The sequence below is a fragment of the Hypanus sabinus genome, chromosome 4 (assembly GCF_030144855.1).
Source record: "Hypanus sabinus isolate sHypSab1 chromosome 4, sHypSab1.hap1, whole genome shotgun sequence".
In the NCBI taxonomy this organism is placed as follows: Eukaryota; Metazoa; Chordata; class Chondrichthyes; order Myliobatiformes; family Dasyatidae; genus Hypanus; species Hypanus sabinus.
In genome coordinates this window covers 49,997,633-50,021,472 of record NC_082709.1, presented here as the reverse complement: position 1 = coordinate 50,021,472, position 23,840 = coordinate 49,997,633, and the positions used below count along the sequence as shown (strand labels likewise).

Genomic DNA, 23,840 nt, shown 5'->3' with positions numbered 1-23,840 from the left:
GTGAATATTTTTTTCACCCTTTCCAGCTTAATATTATCCTTCCTATAGTTAAGCGATGAGAATGCACACAACTCTTTCACAGCTGTAAGATGACATCCGACCTCGTATACGCAATGCCCTGACCAATGAGGGCAAGCATGCAAGTATCTTCTTCATCTGCCTGTGTCACTAGGCAACTGCACACCAAGGTCTCTCTGTTCTACAACACCTTCCAGGGTTTTGCCAAATACCACACAAGTTCAGCCCTGGTTTAACTCCCCCAAATAGATCTCTTGTCTGAGTTAGATTCCTTCTGCTATTATCTGGTCCACTAATACAGTTCATCTTGATCCTTCTGTAATCTTAGGTGACCTCGTTCAGTACCTATACCACCAATTTTGGTGTCACTCGCAAACTTGCCACCTATACTCTTAGTCAAATCACTAATATAGATAACTATCACCAGGGGATCCAGTGCAAATCCTTGTGGCAAAGCCAGTGGTGACAGGTTTCAATCTGAAAAACTACTTTCCAGTATCACCTTTTGGCAACTGCCACCAAGCCAAACACATACGAAATGCTGGACTTAGCAGGTCAGGCAGCATCTATTGAATAAAAAGTTGACGCGTCAGGCCGAGACCGTTTATCGGGACTGCTGTTTATTCCTTTCCATATATGCTGCCTGACCTCCTCCAGTATTTTGTGTGTTACTCTGGATTTCCAGCATCTGCACTATGTTTTCAAATCAATTAAAGTTTGATTGTCTTTCAAACCATACATGGATACAGCCGAATGAGACAGCGTAACTCTGGGGCCAAGGTGCAAAAATGTACATGCGTATTCCAAATAATGAGGAAGGAAAAGAAGAACATAATCATACAAAAAAACAAATTTTTAGACCAAGTTCAACTTCCTGAGTGACAGGTCCCACAAATTTATGGTTCCTGGCAATCCAGCAAGGATCTGGACCCACTGCAATGTGCCTATCACCACAATAGGTCAATAGCAGATGCAATCTCAATGGCTCTCCACATAGCTTTAGACCATCTGGACTGTACAAACACCTATGCCAGGATGTTGTTCATCAACTATAATTCAGCATTTAATACCATCATTCCCACAATCCTGATTGAGAAGCTGCAGAACCTGGGCCTCTGTATCTCCCTCTGCAATTGGATCCTTGACTTCCTAACTGGAAGACTACAATCTGTGCGGATTGGTGATAACATCTCCTCCTCGCTGATGATCAACACTAGTGCACCTCGGGGATGTGTGCTTAGCCCACTGCCTACACTCTATATACACATGACTGTGTGGCTTGGCATAGCACAAATACCATCTATAAATTTGCTGATGATACAACCATTGTTGGTAGAACCTCAGGTGGTAACGAGAGGGCGTACAGGAGTGAGATATGCCAACTAGTAGAATGGTGCCACAGTAACAACCTGGCACTCAACGTCAATAAGACGAAAGAGCTGATTGTGGACTTCAGGAAGGGTAAGACGAGGGAACACGTACCAATCCTCATAGAGGGATCAGAAGTGGAGAAAGTGAGCAGTTTCAAGTTCCTGGGTGTCAAGCTCTCTGAGGACCTAACCTGGTCCGAACATATCGATAGAGTTATAAAGAAGGAAAGACAGCAACTATACTTCATTAGGCATTTGAATAGATTTGGTATATCAACAAGCACACTCAAAAACCTCTACAGTTGCACCATGAGCAGTATTCTGTCAGGCTGCATCATTGTCTGGTATGGAGGGGCTACTGCACGGGACCAAAAGAAGCTGCAGACGGTTGTAAATCTAGTCAGTTCCATCTTGGGCATCTTTAGGATATCTTTAGGGAGCAGTGTCTCAGAAAGGCAGTGTCCATTATTAAGGACCTCCAGCACTCAGGGCATACCCTTTTCTCCCTGTTACCATCAGGTAGGAAGCTGAAAGGCACGCTCTCAGCGATTCAGGAACAGCTTCCTCCTCTCTGCCATCTGATTCCTAAATGGACATTGAACTCTTGAACACTACCTCACTTTTTACAATGTATTATTTCTGTTTCTGCACAATTTTTAATCTATTCAATATACATATGCTGTAATTGATTGATTCATCATTCTTCTTATTATTTTTTCTTCTTCTCTAGATTACGTATTGCATTGAGCTGCTGCTGTTAAGTTAACAAATCTCAAGAAACATGCCGGTGATACTAAACCTGATCTGGTTCTGAACTCCACCTGTCCGACACTGCAGGCTGGCACCAATAGGAGAGGCCGTCCCCAACCGAACCCAGATGCCACGCTACAACGCGAGACTGAGGATGGAGGCATAATCCTAGCTATAACAGAGGCAACACTGCTGCCTCACCACCTGTCTCTTCATCAAACAAGGGAAGCAGGCCTGCGGCAATCAATATCCAACAGGGTCTTGCGATCACAAAAGAAAATTCCAAGGCAGTCACTCACGGTTTCACTGCAAGCCCCCTTCGCGCCAACTTGAAGGCACCAACTCCGGTAGCACAGTCTCTACCTGGGTCAACTTTTCTAAACCCAATCCACCTCACCCACTTGAATCCCCATGCCTGATGGCCCAGTCGGATCCCCCGGCTTGACGGCTCAGCTTGAAATCTCAGGCCCGATGGCCCAATTCGACATCCTCAGCCTGACACCCTGGCTTGACATGCCTGGCCCGACTGGCCCAATTCCACATCCCCGGCCTGACACCCTGGCTTGACATGCCTGGCCCGACTGGCCCAATTCCACATCCCCGGCCTGACACCCTGGCTTGACATGCCTGACCCGACTGGCCCAATTCCACATCCCCGGCCTGATACCCTGGCTTGACATGCCTGGCCTGACTGGCCCAATTCCACATCCCCGGCCTGACACCCTGGCTTGACATGCCTGGCTCGACTGGCCCAATTCCACATCCCCGGCCTGACACCCTGGCTTGACATGCCTGGCCCGACTGGCCCAATTCCACATCCCCGGCCTGACACCCTGGCTTGACATGCCTGACCCGACTGGCCCAATTCCACATCCCCGGCCTGATACCCTGGCTTGACATGCCTGGCCTGACTGGCCCAATTCCACATCTCCGGCCTGATACCCTGGCTTGACATGCCTGGCCCGAAGGGCCGATTCGCCTCCTCTGAACCGCCAACTAGCTCTCACGACACCCCGGCCAGCTACTCCAAACAATGAACAATGAGCAATGAGTTTTTGTTTCCAACTGACTGATGCACACTGAGTCCCATGTGATCAAACCTTCCAACTACAATGCTGGAAAAAGCCAGGACAAGATAGAAGAATTTACATCATAGAAACCTGGCAATCGATGTTCCGCAAAAGCCACCTCTTGAATACATTTCACCTGCACTGTATTCTCCATCCCTTCTCCTACTTGTTCTTATACAGTTTTTCCTTGCATGCACCTACGCAATTTGCTCAACTGCTAGTATGGTTGCATTTTTCACATTCCGTTTAAGGAAGAACCGAACAACTTTCAACATGTAACACTGGATATTTTCTACCACTGACCTCCAGGAAAGAGCCGTATTACCATATACACTGAAACAAAGCTGGTAGACAAAATAGACTTCTGTAGGTTTTTTTTACCAGATCAAGAGCCGCAGCCAGGATTGAAGCATCAGGGATTGTTCCAGGTTCACAGCAGTTTAGAAGAAATTGGAATCGTTTCATGCCTTGTCTAATGGCCCCAAGGTTCAAGATATTCTTACTCTTGCTTCCTTCCTGACTAGCTTCCAAGTGTTCCTCAAAACTACGACAACCTAACGAAATATAAAACATCAAATTATCCAAAGTTATATGTGATTGTGCCTTTGTTAAGGGATCATACTATTAGGTATAGCTAAAAACTGCCTGACAGATCAATTTTTATTCAAGTATATATGAAACTCCAAATAGAACAGTTAATGATCCACTTAATTACACTTCTAACATTCTGGCAAACATATAATGCAATGATAAACAAATGGCTGAGTAATAATTATATTTTTTTAAGAATATCTTTGAAGAAAATGCCACTTATTAAAATGCTCTTTAATAGTGTTTTTCATTATAACTCACACTTAATCATAGTCCCGCAGAACCATTTCTAAAGCAAACTTCTGAAAATATTTTGGATTTGACCTTACTATCCTGAATGGTCTCCAAATTAATGTCAAAAAGTAAAAATACTTATGCTTAAACTAAGAAAAACAGAATGATTTAATTCACCTGCCAGAAAAATCTAATTGCAAACAATTTGAATTGAGTTAAACTGTAGCAATAGAAACATTTCCAGTGCAAATTTTGCACTGTAGAATTCACATATTAAACTTAATGTGAAATTTATGTTCAAATAATTATGCCACAGGATAATTTGCTTTTCTCCTGCTTTTTTCTTAAACCACAATTAATTGGATTGATGTTTAACTGATCAGTACTGGGCAGATATAATAAAAGACAATTAATGTTTATTGAAAAAACCACTGCTCTTTTTTTATGAAAAAAGTAATTTGTTATCATAGGTACCATGTGACATTCTTGTCTCAAACTCATATCTATTGCTGTTTGAAAACATACCTCAGAATTCTCTGCAGTAGATGTTTTCTTGTGCAAAGTACCAGTGAACAAATGCCTATCTTGGCAATTTCTACTTCATTTGAGAAAAAAAAACTATTAAGTTGCTTTTTACCCCAGTAACGATCTCCTCCCTCTCATTTCCTATACAAAACTGAAGGGAATATTCTTCACCAGAACAAGCTTCCACAATGAATGGTAATTACAGGCGTCTGAAACACATTTCTCAGAAGTTAATATGCTGAGCTATAATCTCTGCAGGTAAGTTTTGATTGGATAATTTAAGTGTGTAATTATTTAGTTCAATGGTAATATACAACATCTTTCCATGCATGAGTACATGTGGTGGTTGTATAAACAACTGCTCTTTTAAAAGGCTCTGAGAGGTGACACCTACAAATCAATCACCAATCACTGTTTATAGTACTTTACATTATACCAGTCATAAATCCCTCCATTAATGATTACTTATTCTTGTTAGGTAATGGTGACTTAACCACTGTGCTTTGACTTGAACAGTTATGAAATCCTGATACCAGCTATTTTATGTCATAATATAAATTTTTAAATATCACAATCATAGAAATACTGGAAAATGATCTACTGAATTGATTATACATGGCAAAATGTCAGCTTTGATTAAAAAGTCTGCAATGGCATATAATCCCAATGATGAATGACATTATTTAGTAATTGACTTTATTCCTCTGGGAACTAAAATACTTATTTAAAATGTATCTGCTTTAAGTATTAAATATCATATGTAGTGATAGGCATACATGAAATGAACTACAGAATTTAGTCCCTTTCATCTGTTGGAAATTCAAAGCAATACACACAAAATGCTGGAGGAACTCAGTTGGCCAGGCAGCATCTATGGAAAAGAGTAAACAGCCAACACTTCCCGCCGAGACCCTTCTTCACAAAGTTTCTCAGCCCCAAACATCAACTGTTTACTCTTTTCAGTAGATGCTGCCCGGCCTGGTAAGTTCCTCCAGCATTTTGTGTGTGTTCCATCTGATCAGCTGTAGCCGTAGACAGTATTCTTTGCTATCCACAACAGCAACAATTTTCATGTCATCCATAGTTAACTTCTAAATTCGTACCCAAATCCATATCATTAACTAGGGTACAAGCACCATTCCTGCCGTGAACCACTGGTCACAGTTTTCAAATCAGGAAAGCATCTTCCCATCACTACTCACTGCCGGCTCTCACAGTGGTGTGCCGCAGGGATCCGTACCAAAACTTTTGTTGTTGTACTCTACAGAATGGTGGATACAAATGTTCTATTATTGAGATTGGAGATAAAACAAAAAATGGTGGTGTATGGATAGCAAAGAAAGTTTTCCAAGACTACAGCACTGACATTCCCTGTAAGTGGCCACATAGGTAGATAGTGAGGTGAAGGCATACTGTATATTCATAGTTTACTGCATAAAACATAAGAGTTGTGGGGGGGGGGGGTCAAGTTGCAAAATTATAAAACATTATTTTGTGCAGTTCTAGTTTCCCACATTATAGGAAGAATAATATTTCACTGGAGAGAATGTAGAGCGATTCACCTGGACGCAGCCTGGATCAGAGGACTCGGGAGAGATTGGTCACCTGGACTTGTTTCCCCTGGAGGAAAGGAGACTGAGAGGTGATCTTATATATAAAATAAGGAGATGCATCGATAGGTTGGTTAGTTAGAATTTTATTCCTATGATAGGAGTATCAAAAACAAAATTTAATGTAAGAAGAAAGAGTGTTTAAGGGGATTAGATGAGAAAGTCTAACCCCAGAGAGAGGCCGATATCTGGAACTTCCCGTCAGGGGATGTGGTGGAATCAGATATAATCACTACATTTTAGAGGTGTTTTAAGAATCCTAAAATGCTCAAAACCATTATAAAGCTACAAAAGCAAAATAGTCACATCCAAACAAAGAATGGCTTTAGTAGCTGTTGTAAATCAGCTGACACTCAGCAGGGAAAAAATAATTGAAATGCTTGGCATAAACTGAAAATCTGTCCACTATATCCACCGGACATAAACAAGATACAACTCTGCAACAGTAGGGCAAGTACCATCTTTCTCTTCTGGATGATGAAGCTTTGATGGATTCCTTCGGCCCGAGCGCCATTTACCAAGTCGCTTGAAGAAGTTCTCCTCTTCATCTCGCCCATCTTCTAGGCCCTCACCTTCAGAAAGCTTCACTGCGCTATTAAATTTCACCTGTGTACAACAGCATTATGAAAGAAAAAATTGTAAATTTGTTCATTTGCAGAATTTTAAAATCACTAATTGATTCGGACTCTTGTGACAAAATACATTGCTAATATGGTTCTCATATGACTTTCTTGTTGAAAATAACAAAAGGATACAAATCCATTTCCCACTTACCCCCTCCCCAACCAAAGAATGTCAACTTGAGTGTATGGTCAAATGGAGATTAAGCAACAATATCAAAATAAAAGGAATAAAATTCTAATTATTTCAATAACCTAGACTGATTAAAATGAAGAAATGATTGAAAGTATTCTTCTGAATTCTAATGCACACATGATTCCAATTTTGTTAGGGACACAAAATTCCTATCATTACTATTGGCAGGTCTTGGGTATAGTATGCATGATTAGTGTTTGGACATGCTGATACAGCTATTTAAAGGTCTGCATCTTAAAATACAGCTGAACTAATATTGTCAGGAATGAATTGCTGGATTTTTATGTCAGTATTCCTTACCGCTTAACTCATTTACTTAATGGATCATGGGGCAGTTTGGGGTAATTTCACTCATCATTTCCTGACTTACATCAGAAAATAAATTAGAATTTAAAACAAGCTTACACATAACCATATGAGATGCACATGTTGTATGGCAAAATGGAATCACAAGTAATGTTTTGTTTTATTTTACTTAAAGGATAATTAAAAGAGGCAAATGTTATGCTGATGCTTTGTCACTGCTTTAGACAGCAGCACCAGCTGAGAACCACACCACATAATTCCAACACATCTACACCTTGCATGAAAATTCAAACAGATGTTAAACACATTTTGTCTGGAATAGAAACACAAAAAGCTGGCAGAACTCAGCAGGCCAGACAGCATCTGTGGGAGGAGGTAGTTACGACGTTTTGGGCCATCTTATAAGAAATCCTATCCCCACTCGACCATCCCATGTTACTACACTCCTGATGAAGGGTTTCGGCCCGAAACATCGTCACTACCTCCTCCCATAGATGCTGTCTGGCCTGCTGAGTTCTGCCAGCTTTTTGTGTTTTTATTTATTTCCAGCATCTGCAGATTCACGTGTTGTTTTGAATAGGTTTTATAACATTGGACTGCCTATACCAAAACTCCAACTGCCACTATTCACATTTAAGTAAACCCAAAAATCATATCAGTCTATATGATGGAATGTTTTCTGATGAGAATATCCCATTGAAACTGAGCGTGCACAGTTTGCATTGAAAGAAACTTTTTAAAATGTACTCATTGTTTTTGTAACATTAAAACAAATTACATATAATGTGTATTTTGAGAGCTAAGATTTAAAATTGATAAGAAAATTCTCCATAGATTGGTTAGATGCAATATGAGCATACATTTAAAGTAGAGATACTCCTGCAAGAAGCTAACTTTGAAGTACTTATGGGCAAATAGTTTAGCACCAACTGATATGAATTACAAACATTTATTTGATTACACATTGAAAACTGGACATCCAAAGCAATCAATTAATTGTAGAGCTCCTTCACATCCTGAAAACACAAACTTATGAAGGAAAAACACTTTCCATGTGACATGAAGTATAAATAAAAAGTTGATTTTGATAGTGCTAATTCAATATAAACAAAAATCAGTCTCTGCACCTTTGAATTCTGGCGTATGAATGAAAGTCTATCCACCGAGCTTATGTCCAAAAGGTCTTCAACGCCATCTGTTAGCCCTGATAATGAAGACCGTTTCAACCAGTTTCCTATTATAACAAACATGATTTTCAGTTATTTCCATAATGCTTTTCCTTTGAAGCACACCTTTATTTTGTAATTACAACCAATCTGAAATGTTAAAGTGCTATACAAATATATGCAAAAGCTGCTATTCTTCAAAATTTTCCTGAAAATGTGTCGTATCACCTACTGTCCAACTTATTTAACGAAAATGGAAGGGGAGAATAGCTTTTACAATCAGTCTCAGAATCAGTATCACTGGCAAATGTCGTGAAATTTGTTTACATCAACTGTACAATGAAATACATGATAAACAGAAAAAGTGAAAAAATAAATTACATTAAGTGTGTGTGTGTGTGTGTGTGTATATATATATATGTGTGTGTGTGTATGTATACACAGTTAAGTTAAAATGAGTAGTGCAAAAATAATAGAAATAAACAAATAGTGTCGTAGCATTCATAGGTTCAATGCCCATTTAGAAACTGGGTGGCAGAGGGGAAGCTGTTCCTGAATCACTAAGTGTGTGCCTTCAGGCTTCTGTATCTCCATGCCAATGGTTACAGTGTGAAGAGGGAATGTCCTGGGTGGTAGAGTTACTTAGTGATGGACACTGCCTTCCTAAGGTACCATTCCTTGAAGATGTCTTAGATACTACGGAGACTGGTGCTCATATCCTCAACAAAGCTGTCAACACAACTCTCACATTATCCTGCAAAATAATGCACTTTTACAACTTAACTGTTGTCAGTCCACACTTGAATGCAGCAAATCTCAGAGTAACATTCAAACCTGATCTAAGTAGTACATGACATTTATATCTTACAAATGTCAGACAAAAACAAGTTTAATTTGAACGAGTTTCATCATCTGTTCAGCCAATTTTTACATCAATGGCCAAAAGCTTAAATGGATCAATCACATGAACATTGTCAATGATAGCAAATCAGAGTAGCTACAATGATTTGACTGTTGACCCCCTAAAGCCTATGCACCATCTATAAAGCACACTTCAGTGAACAAAGCTCACAAAGCTCTCCATCATCAAAAAAGTATTGGTTTCATCACCACACTGCTTCTCATCTTCAACATTCACTTCCACCAACACTGGCATCAGGGTGCATATCTTACTCTTCCCCATGAGTAGGATGAACAGGTATCTCAGTTTTAAGTCTTAACATTAATGTCTCAACTTCTTCATGCAGGGCAAATTGATTCACATTCAATTGTTGTTGACTTTATTTACCTATAGGGAGTTTGAGCTTCTTCCGCAGGGAAATTCTCCTGGATCGTGAACGCGAGCGCCTGTCTGTGGTGGTTCCAGAATGAGCTGTTGTGCATTCTGAAGTATCTTGCTCGGACTGGCTGCTCGTATCACTTGCAGCGCTCTGTGATTTAAACATTTTACGCCAAAAGTCCTTTCGACCCAAAAGAGCTCCTGGAATTTGTTCCTCACTGTGTTCATTTAAAAAATTGTTAACAAAAAGATTATAAGATAGGAACAGGAGTAGACCACTTCATCCCTCAATCCCGCTCTGCCGTTCAACATGATGACGATTGACCACCCCATGCCTCAACTCCTCCTTTGTGCAGATATCCATGACCCTCAGTTCCCCAATGGTTGAAAAATTTATCTACCTCCACTTGAAAAATGTTTGGTGATCTCCCCTCCACAACTCTCAAGGGTAGAGATTCAATACCCCCTTTGAGAAGAAATTTCTCCATAGTCCAGTTTCCCAAGTAAAGTTGATAGTGTACACACACTGGTTACTGAGAGTGGATAGGAAAGGAACTTCTTTGCTTATAATAGTTGGAAACACTTGCCCTAGAAGTCAACTTCAACAAATGCTTTTATGTATTTTTTCCCCCCAAGGACATGTAGCACTGCCATGAGAGTTATCTCTGACTGAAGTAGCTCACATTTTGAGGACCACAATGCTTTATAAAACTGGCCAGATTTCAGAATTAGGTTTAAGGCAGATCTGATGATGCATTTTCTTTCTCTTCTATTCTTTTTATACTTTCACACAGTATCTACAAATTACAAGCGAGTCTGGTGGACTGTATCTTTGCTGCTGAGGATCTGGTGCTGTGCGGATGGATTTATGGTGGTCCAGCCACAACAAGCCCTGCCCAAACATTCAACTAGCAATATGGTCCGGCTATACCCCATCTCCTATTGTTAAATACAATTCTGAAAATCTTACTCTGATCCCAAAGCTATCATTCCAAATGCACAGACCGCTCAAATGATAACAGAAATATATATACAGCTGGTTCATTTTACTAAAAGTTCAGACACCACAAAATAAAAATTTTGAGCTTAGAGGATCCTATGAAGTCCATCAGCAGCCCATTGGTTTCATAGTGAACTTAAGGTCTGCCTTAGCCATCTGATGCTTTCTTAGTCCAGACCAAATAATACAATTAAACCATAAAACACAAGTCTGGAAATAGTGAATAAATAAAAATACAAAGCAAATAAATACTTTTATCTATTAGGCTGTTGGATATGTTCATGCAATCGCACAGTTCCTAGATGCTTGAAGAAGATAGTGGTTAGCCATTTTTAAAAAATGTCCGAATTTCAGGATGAGGTTATTAACAAATCCAATAGGACACCTGTGAACCTTTTTGAAAGTGTATGTCCAAATTAGCAATCATCTAAAAAATTCTCTCCTGTGGCATAGTAATTTTGAATAGAGATCATTAGCTAATGAATTAGTAACAATAATTATGGACATTTTAAGCAAAAAGGATGAGCCCTATTGCTTGCTTGCTCGCTTATTTATTTATTTATTTATTTATTTATTTATTGCTTTACTATTAATAAAAATATAATGGAGACAAATTGAAATTAAGCATTTTTAAAAACCTATTCACAATGATTAATAAACAGCTTTAAAAAAGCAATTGAAACATAACATCATTTCTAAATAGTAGATTATTGCAACCATTTATGAACCAAATCATGATGTGTGCATCAGGTCTATGAGGATTTCAAAGTGTACCATCCAACATCATGTGTTCTCACAAATGTTTAGCTGCCACCAAGTCGGCTGGCATGAGGAATTTCCTGTGAAACCATCTCACTGCTCTCTGGTTGTAAACAATAATTCACTGATTCATTTGGCAGTAAAGATAATCATTATGTATCTTTCAATTATGGGTGGGGTTTAAAGAATTAAGGGGTAGCATTGCATGCTGTCCAATAATATTTTTGCACGTGTCACCTTGCACATGCGTGTCATACCTTTGTGACCTCCTCCCTCCCCGTCGAGGCTCTTTTCTCACAGTCACTTATCTTAACATTCTTGTAGTGTGCAGTCTCTGACCAATTTTGCAATTCTGGCTGATGCCACTTCCACAATAAAATAAAATCAACTGATAATTATAATTTCAAGGCCTCTGATGCAATTTAATTTTACAGTTTCCTTTCTCGAGTTTGGTCTGGCAATTGGAGGCTCTGTACCAAATGACTATACAGTATAGGAGCAGAGTGCATTTCTCTTCCTCACTTTATCCTGACTGCCTGCATGACAGATTTATAAGCATGGCTTCCAAGAGAGACAAACTATGTACTTCCAGGCTGAAAAGAAACTAGAACTGTACTGGGACATAGTTCCATTTGCAACACAATGAACTGGTACAGAGCTGGGCTTGAATTCTACCAAGCACTGACTCTTGGGATTATTTTATTCAATAATACTACTATTAATATATAATATTACAGGATAAACAAACAAGGACAACTTAATTAATAGATATAGCCACTCCAAAAACACATAACATACAGAAACCAATAACTGAAAAACACCAGAAATATGCAGAATCAAATGAGGAAATGGATAGACTATGGAACATGAACAGGTTATACATTGTCCAGTAGTAATATCTACATCTGGCATCATCCCTAAGTCACTATGCAATGACATTAAAGAATTAGGCCCTCACAGCAATATTTATATTAATCTCCAGAAAGCCACAATACTAAACCCCATTAAAACAGTCTGAAAATTCCTAGCAATTGAGAAATGAGTGTGTTTGGCTATGCCCATGCCTCAGGCTTTACAGCATGAGCTAGGAAAAATAAAAATAGTTATAATAATAGCAACAAGAATAACCAAATTTATCATAAAACTATTGAACGAAGATCCATTAGCACAAGTGAAACACAAAAACACTAATAAATCAAGATTTCATTTCAGTGCACCTCTGCCACCCACAATGAGAGAAAACAACAGAATATTTAAACAACTAAAATCATCAATATCTTTAAAGACCCATTTTGGCCTTGTGATTATTTCTGGCACACTGCTTTGATGTGTAAAGGATACTGAAGGATAAGTTTTAAACGACTTCTTGTCACTTACTGTTCTGGGGTCTGAGGAGGACGACTGGAGATAACACTGCGACATTCATCTGGTGCTGCCGAGGCTTGTGCTTTCTCAGTGGCTGGCCCTCCATCAGTCCTGCAGTCGACCAAATTCAGATGTTATTACAACCAATTATGCCAGCCTTTTGGATCATCTATATTAATGCCAAAAAGTTTACTCAGATATATAAAGAGCAAAACAGAGACAAGAGTGGATTTTGGACCGCAGGAAAATGTTGCTTAAGAGCTAATAATGCTTGACAAAGAAATGCAGATGAATTTAAGTGTTTCACATCAGCCTTAGTTTTGGAAGACACTACTAGCATACCAGAAATCCGGGAGTGGCAAGAGGCAGAAGTGAGTGTAGGTGCTATTACTGAGGAAAAAGTGCTTGAGAAGCTGCAAGGTATTAAGGTATGTAAGTTATCTGGACAAGATAGAATGCACCCCAGGACGTGAATCAGGTAGCTGAGGAAATTGTTGAGGCATTCTTTCAAGAATAACATGGTTCCAGAGGACTGAAAAATGGCAAATGTCACTTCATCTTTGAAGAGATATACACTTGTACAGTGAAGGTTGGCTTACCGGCAGAAGGCAAAGAGTGGGAATAAAGGGGGCTGATTCTGGTTGGCTGCTGGTGACTAGTGGTGTTCAACAGGAGTCACTATTGGGACCACTTCTTTTCATGTTATATGTCAATGATTTGCATAATAGAATTGATGGCTTTGTGGCCAAGTTTGCAGACGATATGAAGACAGGTGGAGAGGCAGAGAGTTTGGAGGAAGCAGCAAGTCTGCAGAAGGACACAGACAGATTGGGAGAATGGGCAAAGAAGTGGCAGATGGAATCTTGTCGAGGGACAGGAGGAATGCAAACTATTTTCTAAATGGGGAAAAAAATCAGAAATCAGAGATGCAAAAAGACTTGGGAGTCCATGTGTTTGATTCCCTGCAAGTTAACTTGCAGGTTGAGTCGGTAGTAAGGAAGGCAAACGCAATGGCAGCATTCATTTTGAGAGGAATAGAATATAAGAGCAAGGATGCAGTGCTGACACTTTATAAGGCATTGATCAGATTGCCCAGAGTATTGTGAGGAGTTTTGGACAAATTGAAGACGTGTGCTCACACTGGAAAAGTTACAGAGCAGGTTCAGGAGAACCAGCCCAGGTATGAAACAGTTCATGGATGATGAGCATTAGATGACTCTGGGTCTGTACTTGGTGGAGTTTAGCAGGAAAAGGGAACCTAATGAAGACAGCATCTACACTCCATAGGTCAGAACAAGTGGGATCTCCCACTGGCCACCTATTTTAATTCCATTTCCCATTCCCACTCAGAAATGCCCACCATGGCCTCCTCCACTGATGGGATAAGGCCACACTTAGGTTGGAGGAACAACACCTTATATTCCTTTTGGGTAGCCTCCAACCTGATGGCATGAACACTGATTTCTCAAACTTCCAGTAATGATCCCTTCTGACTTCACCATTACCCATCACCTTGTTCCTCTCTCATGTTATCTCCTTGCCCACCCATCGCCTCCCTCTGCAGTGCTTCCCCCCTTTCTTCTTTCTTCCATGGCCTTCTGTCTATTTCACCAATCAACTTCCTAGCACTTCCCATCCTCCCTTCCCCTCCAAGTTTCAGCTATCGCCTGGTGTTTTTCTCTCCCCTCCTCTCACCTTTCAAGTCTACTCCTCAGCATTTTTTCTCCACACCTGCCAAAGGGTCTCGGCCTGAAACGTCGACTGTATTGTTTTCCATAGATGCTGAATGGCCTGCTGAGTTCCACCAGCATTTTTTGTGTTGCTTGGGTAAATATCAATATGATTTAGCATCAGGAGAACTTCGAACAAGGGGAGTTAGTTACAAAATAAGGGGTGGATTATTTAACACAGAAGTGAGAAGAAATTTCTTCCCGCAGAAGGTGCTGAATCACTTCAATTCTACACCCCAGAGTTGCAGAAACTGGATCGTGGGAAATATTTAAGATGAAGACAGATCACTTTTTGAAAGATGAAGAAACTGAGAATGGGAAATTGGTCAGAATAGATCAGCTACGATCATAGTGAATGGCAGGGTTGGCTTGATGGGCCAGATGGCGTACAACTTGTTTTTGCACTTACATTCACTTCTTACTGAATCAGATTAAATGGATATATAAAACAATTACTGCTTTGTGCTACAATTATTCTTCTCTATTTCCATACTGTCATTATTTTGTTTCTGAGGGAACAGTATTATAATGACATAATGTGAACCAGATTGACTGATCACTTACCCTAGCATACGATAATTCAAAATTAGAACTGTAAGTATAAAGTCCATGTCCCCTGATTTATTTTGTGATACTAGCACAAAAATAATTATCAAATGAAATAACAATTTCTTAATGTCAACCGATATTATAATCTCAAGGGTCAAAGTATAATTTATTATCAGAGTACATATATGTCACACTTACAACCCTGAGATTCTTTTTCCTGCAGGCATACTCAGCAAATCTATAGAGTAGTAACTGTAACAGGATCAATGGAAAAGCAAGAGCATAGAAGACAACAAACTGTGCAAATGCAAATATAAATAAACAGCAATAGATTATGAGCATGAAATAACAAGATAAAGAGTCCTTAAAATGAGACCATTGAATGTGGGGGCATCTCAATAGATGAGTGCAGTTATCCTCTTTAGTTCAAAAGCCTGATGGTTGAGGGCTAGTAACCATTCTTGAACCTGAGGCACTTGTACCTTCTTTCTGATGGCAGCAATGCAAAAAGAGCATGGCCTGGGTGGTGTGGATCTTTGATGAAGGATGCTGCTTTTCTGCGAAAGCATTTCGTGTAGATGTGCTCAATGTTGGGAGGGCTTTGTGTGTGGTGTACTGGGCCAAATCCACTACCTTTTGTAGGATTATCCATTCAAAGGCATTTGTGTTCCTATACCAGGCTGTAATGCATCCAACCAATACACTTTCCTACGTATCTATAGAAGTTTGTCAAAGTTTTTGATGACATGTCGAATCTTTGTAGACTCCTAAGTAAGCAAAGGTGCTGTTGTGCTTTCTTTGTAATTACATTTATATGATATCTCTTTGTGATAACTAATTCTAGTATGGTAACGAAACAGGAATTCTTTCAGTATTTTAGTGTTTCTTAGCGGTAATTATTTTGATGGGAAGAAATGCAATGTCAAGTGATATATCTCTGGAAGAATGATTTGATTGACAAAGCATTTGGTTGCCAATCTGAACTTAATGTTCCTGTAAATAGCTATTAAAGTGACTCCATTTTACGATTCACAAGAGAATGCCTCGGGATTCTCTTCAGAATAATTGCCTGTAAAATGTGAATAATGTTTAATCAAAGGCATCTATCTGAGATCAATTAATAAATCAGCCTCTTGCCAGATTTCCAGCAACTTTATTTTTCAGTTTAAATGGTGAGAATATGGACACTATTGAATATTGCAGCCGCTTGAAATTGTAATTAAGTTTAAAGTACACAGCAAGTGCCAAACAATAATGAATTTCTATGAACAATGAAATTAGTTGTATGATCTATAATTTCCAGGAACATTTATTTCAAAGATGTGCCATCATTATTTCACTGAATCCTGGACCTATTTCTGAATGCACGTAACATCAATTTCAGACAAACTCCCCAGTCATATGAGTAACTCCTGAGAATGAAGTCAGGAATATACCACATGCCAAATAGGATTAGGCCACATTCATTTTTAGGTCATAAAGTGGACAATATTAAATTAAACTTTTAACCAACAGGGGATAATATAAATGAATTGTTCACTTGAATATTGCCATGATAACACTGCATAACATGAATATACTTCTTGCCTTATAAGGACAAAATTGTTAAGCTCATTAATTACACAACACACTTTCAGATTAAGACTACATCAGTTGTTAGAAACTTACAGCCACTATTAAGCATTAGATTCTTTGCAAGATGTAACAGCTGAATACCTTTTGCTGACAGACACTTTCTTTTCCTCAGTTTCTTCAGGTTTCTTACCAGGTGTTACCTTTTCTGCACTATCTAGAAGAGCACTGAGTGTCACTCTTCGAAAAACATTCCCATGAGCTTCTTTGATGAATTGAACAAGCTGACGAATGTCACAATAAAGACCCTGCAGCAAAAACAGCAACAACTTGTATTTGTGTACAAAGCTATAATGTAGTAAGACTAAAACAATTCCCAGAAACATAAAAAACAAAACAGGCACCAGCAAATAAGGAATATTAAAGCAGATTATCAAAAACTTGGTCAAAAGTGGGATTATGTTGGAAATGAGCACTTCCTTTACCATTATTATTTTTAGAGCATCTGGATTTTCAATAAACCACAAAAATGATCAAGGTATTTCTTTAATCTACAAGGCCCTTGTGGAAAATAATTTACAAGTAAGTTATTGTGAAGTGATTGGTTATAATGATAGTGTCAGATTTCCAACAAATTGGTTCCAAAAGAGATGCTCACCAGATTCTCGGCGCTATGCAATTCATGCGTAGTTGATGCACATCGGGTGATGAGAGGTTTGAACATGCAGCTCACAATAATTGCTTCCATATTCCGTGTAGCTGATTTACTGTCGCCAGTTGTAAAATTATTTCCAAACCCAGCCTTGTCTAAACATACAGAAAATACCAATGAATGTTTTATCTTCAGAATCCTGTTTCACATCCTTCTGACCTATTCTAACCCAGGCTTAATCTTCATAAATCTCCCTTACTCATTCCCACTGGTCAGCAAGTAACTTACAGTGGATTCCAGTTGATTAGGCCATTGGTCAACTGGGGCAGCCGCTTACTTGGGTCAACTCTTAAAGAACAGATTCTAATCAAGAAAATAGCTGGGATTTATTTTGCTTAATTGGAACACCATGATGTTTAATTGAGACAGGAGACTGTTGCTGAATAGTTTTTAACTAGAATCAGATGCATGTACTCGTGGGGCTGTTAGATACTACACCATGCTTACAGCAAGCAGTTTTTAAATAGTGTCATTTGTGTGCACTTGTGTTCAAAAAGCAATGATTTTTGTCACAGGTAGCTGTGGAGAAATAAGCAGTAAGACAATTCAGAGCCGTTTTGCTCACTGCGGTTTCAAGCATTCAGGCTTGGTGATCCCAGAAATGGCCTGAGTGAAAATGAAATAATTTCACTACTTCAGGTTAGGAAATATGAAGAATTTGAAGGTCTTAACAATCATCTAGAATGTTGCAATGAAAATGAAAATTTGAAGGCTGCAATTGTCGATAGCATTGTACGTGCAGTCCATTGTCTACACTAGTGTCTGCATTGATTTTGTACATCTTCAGTTAATCAAAAGAACATGGCAGCGTACACTGGATGAACATTAGGAACTCCTGCTGTTTTATAGTACTGCTCTAGGATTGGTAGTGTTCTAATTTGTTCTGTATTTCATTTCAATACATAAGTTGTTATTCAGTTAAACAGTAGTTTGTTTTTAAAGCATCTTTTTAACTATTTCCATGAAACTTTGGCTAATTGGGGTGAGCCACTTAATTGAGCCAAAATATATTGGTTCCAATGTGTCCCAATGGATTAATTTTTGAATGAGACAGCTGTAGGCCTTAATGATATTTAAGATCCGAGTGGAAAGTACATGTGAAACTCCATTGATGAAGATGTCAACAAGGGTCTGAAAGTCTAACAGAATTTGAAAATTAGTGAATAAGGGTATCACAGGAAAAGCTAAAACATGCAAGACAATAGAAACTGACCTACTGTATATATACAGTAAACCTACCACAATAGCATACATTTGCTGTAAACTGTTCTGAAATTTAGATTTATGGATACCAATCAAACCAAACTCTGGAGTACAAGGCACCTACACTTCTATTTTGTGCATTTAACACAGACAGTAAAGAAAGATTTTATTCACAACCAAACCTTTCAATGTACAAAGCAATCTAAACCATTGCAAAAAGAGAATTGACCCCGTAGATAGCAGTTCCATGTAAACATTCCTTTTCTTTCTAAATCTTTTTATTAATATTAGTAATATGGACAGAATACAAATGATATATTGATAAAGAAATTACCAACATATAAATTCCATTACATATGAAAAAAAACATACATAAAAGTTACAATATAAATGAGTTTACCAAGACATAAGCCATAAAATATATGTATGAACATAGTAAGTCTAAATATTTTATAATATATGATATAAAGAAAACAGAAAAAAGAAAGAAAAAAAACAAAAAAAATATAATGCAAAACTAGCTAATCTAATCTAATAATATAGAAGAAAAAAGAAGCAAAAAAAGAGAGAGAGAAAAAAAAGGGGGCTGTTTATAATATCTCACAAAAATAAATATTCATCAATGCTGTCACTTCCGGTCCTCTCAAAATACATAAGCTAAAAGCTGGGAAATCAAATGAACTTGGCACAGGGTCATATTACATCATATGAAAATGTTGAATAAATGGTCTCCATAACTTTTCAAATTTAGTAGAAGTCTCAAAAACACCACTTCTAATTTTTTCTAAATTTAAACATAACATAGTTTGAGAGAACCAATTAAATACAGTGGGAGGATTAATTTCTTTCCAATTCAACAATATAGATCTTCCAGCCATCAGAGTTAGAAATGCAATCATTCGACGGGCAGAAGAAGATAAATGCAGTGAGTCTAAGATTGGTAAACCAAAAATTGCGGTAATAGGATGAGGTTGTAAATCGATATTCAAAACCGCAGAAATAATATCAAAAATATCTTTCCAATATTTCTCCAAAAATGAACAAGACCAAAACATATGAGTTAAAGACGCAATTTCAGAATGACATCTATCACAAATAGGACTAATATGAGAGTGAAAATGAGCTAATTTATCCTTGGACATATGGGCCCTATGTACGACCTTAAATTGTATTAATGAATGTTTGGTACATAACGATGATGTATTAACTAATTGAAGAATTCTATCCCAATTCTCACTAGAAATACTAAGACTAAGCTCTCTTTCCCAATCCTTTTTAGTCTTATAAAGAGGCTCTGAACATATCTTCATAATTATATTATAAAGTTTTGAAATAAGCCCTTTTTGAAAAGGGTCTAATTCAAATAAACTCTCCAAAATATCTGAAGGCACAAAATATGGAAACATAGAGAGTACAGAACTTAAAAAATATCTAATCTGTAAATATCCAAAAAAATGAAATCTAGGCAAGTTATATTTGTTGGATAATTGCTCAAAAGACATGAAACAATTATCTAAAAATAAATCAGAAAATCTTAGTAATCCCTTAGTTTTCCAAGCCGAATAAGCTTGATCTATAATGGAAGGGTGAAAAAAACAATTAGATACAATAGGACTACTTAAAACGAATTGAGTCAACCCAAAAAATCTCCGAAATTAAAACCATATACGCAAAGTATGTTTAACTATTGGGTTGTCAATTCGTTTCGGCAATTTAGAAAGAGCAAAAGGGAGAGAAGTCCCTAAAATAGAACCCAGAGCATAAGCTGATACCAATTTAGTTTCTAAACTCACCCAACAAGGGCCAAAAGATCCACCCCCATCTTTCAACCAACATAACAAATATCTAATATTAACTGCCCAATAGTAAAATCTGAAATTAGGTAATGCTAACCCGCCTTCCTTTTTTGTCTTCTGTAAATATGTTTTACCTAACCTGGGATTTTTATTCTGCCATACATATGAAGAAATTTTTGAGTCAACATTAGTAAAAAAAAGATTTCGGGATAAAAATTGGTATCGCTTGAAAAATATATAAAAACTTAGGTAAAATAACCATCTTAATAGCATTAATCCTACCTATTAGGGATAAAGATAAAGGTGACCACTTAGTAAACAAACCTTTAATCTGATCAATTAAGGGTAAAAAAATTAAATCTAAATAAATCTTTATGGTTTTTTGTGATTTTGATCCCTAAATAAGTAAAAGAGTCATTAACTAATTTAAAAGGTAAATTTCCATAAATTGGGACCCGTTTATTCAAAGGAAACAATTCACTTTTATTACGATTTAACTTATACCCAGAAAACTCACTAAATTGAGCCAATAGTGATAAAACTGCTGGAATGGATTTCTCCGGGTTAGAAATGAATAGTAATAAATCATCTGCATACAAAGGTAACTTATGAATATCTGTCCCACGATTAATACCCAAAATATCCTGTGATTGTCTGATGGCAATTGCCAAAGGTTCTAAGGCAATGTTAAATAGTAATGGACTAAGAGGACATCCTTGTCTAGTGCCCCGAAATAGGCGAAAAAAGGGAGATCTTTGATTATTGGTAAACACTGAGGCTACTGGAGTATGATAAATCAATTTAATCCATGATATAAGTATCAGACTAAAATTAAACTTCTCCAACACATTAAATAAGTAAGGCCATTCAACTCCATCAAATGCTTTCTCCACATCTAATGAAATCACGCATTCTGAAGTATCATGTGAGGGAGTATAAACAATATTCAACAATCTCCTAATGTTAAAAAAATAATGATTTTTAATAAAACCAGTTTGATCATCTGAAATAATTTTGGGTAATACCTTCTCCAATCTAGATGCCAGTAACTTGGAAAAAATCTTGGAGTCTACATTCAATAAAGATATAGGTCTATAAGAAGCACAATTAGTAGGGTCTTTATCTTTCTTCAATATTAAAGAAATGGAAACTCTATAAAAAGATTGTGGCAAATTCCTCAATCTAATGGCTTCCTCAAAAACCTTACCTAACCAAGGGGAAAGAGTAGCGGAAAAAAATTTTAAAAATTCGACTGTATAACCATCTGGACCCGGTGCTTTCCCAGAATTCATTGAGGAAATAGCCCCCTTAATTTCTACATCCATAATAGGAGTATCCAATATCAAAAGATTATCAGATGATAATCTTGGAAAATTTAATTTCCCAAGAAAATCAGACATGGTATTATGATCTTGAGGAAATTCAGATTGATACAGGGAGGTATAGAAATCTTGAAATGCCTTATTTATCTCATCATGGTTAACTGTCAGATTCCCATTCTGCTGACCAATCTTAGTGATTTGACGTTTAACCAAAGCATTCTTCAATTGACTAGCTAACAGTTTACCAGATTTATCACTATGTATATAAAAATCATATTTAGTTTTCATTAATTGATTTTCAATCGAGGATGTAAGTAATAAACTATGTTCCATTTGAAGTTCAACCTTTTGTTTGTAAAGCTCCCTACTAGGAGCAATTGAATATTTCTTATCAAACTCTTTAATTTTATCAACCAATAAAAGAGTTTCCATCTTGGTACGTTTCCTCAAACCAACAGAATAAGAAATAATCTGTCCACGTATATACGCTTTAAAAGTGTCCCAAAGTGTTCCGCAGGAAATATCATCTGTAGAATTAGTTGAAAAGAAGAAGTCGATCTGCTCCTCCATAAATTTTATAAAGTCAGAGTCTTGCAACAAGGTAGAGTCAAATCGCCATTGTCTAGCATTAGAAGCTGTATCCGTAAATTTCATAGAAAGTAATAATGGAGCATGATCAGAGATAGCTATAATATCATTGTTACAACTGATTACCAATGGAATAAAACAAGAGTCTATAAAAAAATGATCAATTCTCGAATAAGAGTGATAGACATGTGAGAAAAAAGAAAACTCTTTGTCATTAGGATGCCGGAATCTCCAAATATCAAAAACTCCATTGTCAGTCAAAAAAGAGTTAATACAATTGGCCGACTTATTAGGTAAAGTCTGAATAGATAAAGATTTATCCATCAGAGGATTTAAACAACAATTAAAGTCACCACCCATTATTAACTTATATTCGTTTAGATTGGGTAAGGAGGTAAATAAAGACTTAAAAAAGTCAGGACAATCCACATTTGGAGCGTAAACATTAACCAAAGCAACCTTTTTATTACAAAGTAAACCCGTAATTAACAAAAATCTGCCATTCGGATCCAAAAAAATATCATGATGAACAAATGATATACAGGAGTCAATAAAAATTGTAACTCCTTTTACTTTAGCATTCGAATTTGCATGATACTGTTGACCCCGCCAAAATCTAAAAAAACGAAAATTGTCCTCCTTCCTCACATGAGTTTCTTGTACAAAAATGATATGAGGATTAAGTATTTGGAATACTTTGAAAATCTTCTTTCGTTTAATTGGATGATTTAAACTATTAGTATTCCAAGACACAAAATTAATGGTCTGAGCCATAATTCTAAAATCAACCCTTTGGTATAGAAAGGGTTAACCAACTTATAAACTCATGCACCCAGAAGAGGAACAAAAGTAATGAGAAGACCCGGAAGTGACGACAACACAGACATATTTGAAGTTCAAAAACAGCCCAAATAAAAAAACTAACACAAACCGGTACAAAAAAAATAGAATTAGAAAACAAGACTATCCCCCCACCCCCCAAGAAAAAGAGAAAAAGCCAAAATATGACTTAAAAAGGGAAAAAGTAAGACTAATCCTACCCCCATGTCAGCTGAAGAACACTCCATATATAAAGGATATATATAAAAGAATCACCCCAACTTTAAAAATTAAAATCGCTATAATAAAAAACCATATTTCTAAGTATAGTTAGTTGTAAAAAGAATAAAAATATAATCACTAAAAAAAAATTATAAATCAGGCTCTAGCCCAGACAAAACAAAAAATATTTAAGCTATGATAAGCAATGCATTGTAGGAAAAAGGTGAAAAAAATAAAAACATAACGCAATCTTAAGCAAAACCAAAAATCTTTTTCAAAAAACCACTATCTTAATCAAAGAAAAATTCACCTTCAAAGAATTAAAAATATACCTTCAAAGGAACAATGTTAATGGACAAGTATGTAGTTAAATGATTAAAGTGTATAAGGCAAAACAATTAATATGACGAAAACACACTTTAACTTAAGTATAAAGTGTAGGATGAACCTACATCAATAACCAGATTT

At 37.2% G+C, this 23,840-nt stretch overlaps 1 protein-coding gene across 1 annotated transcript in view; it reads right to left on the bottom strand.

Annotated features, from left to right (window-relative positions):
- LOC132392113 (protein unc-80 homolog) overlaps positions 1 to 23,840 on the bottom strand; it is a 208,351-nt gene that overhangs the window by 116,128 nt on the left and 68,383 nt on the right. The window contains 7 exon segments of the mRNA XM_059965960.1: positions 3,590 to 3,762; positions 6,687 to 6,774; positions 8,418 to 8,524; positions 9,745 to 9,953; positions 12,872 to 12,970; positions 16,855 to 17,018; positions 17,369 to 17,517. Coding sequence (XP_059821943.1) covers positions 3,590 to 3,762; positions 6,687 to 6,774; positions 8,418 to 8,524; positions 9,745 to 9,953; positions 12,872 to 12,970; positions 16,855 to 17,018; positions 17,369 to 17,517 — 989 coding nt within the window.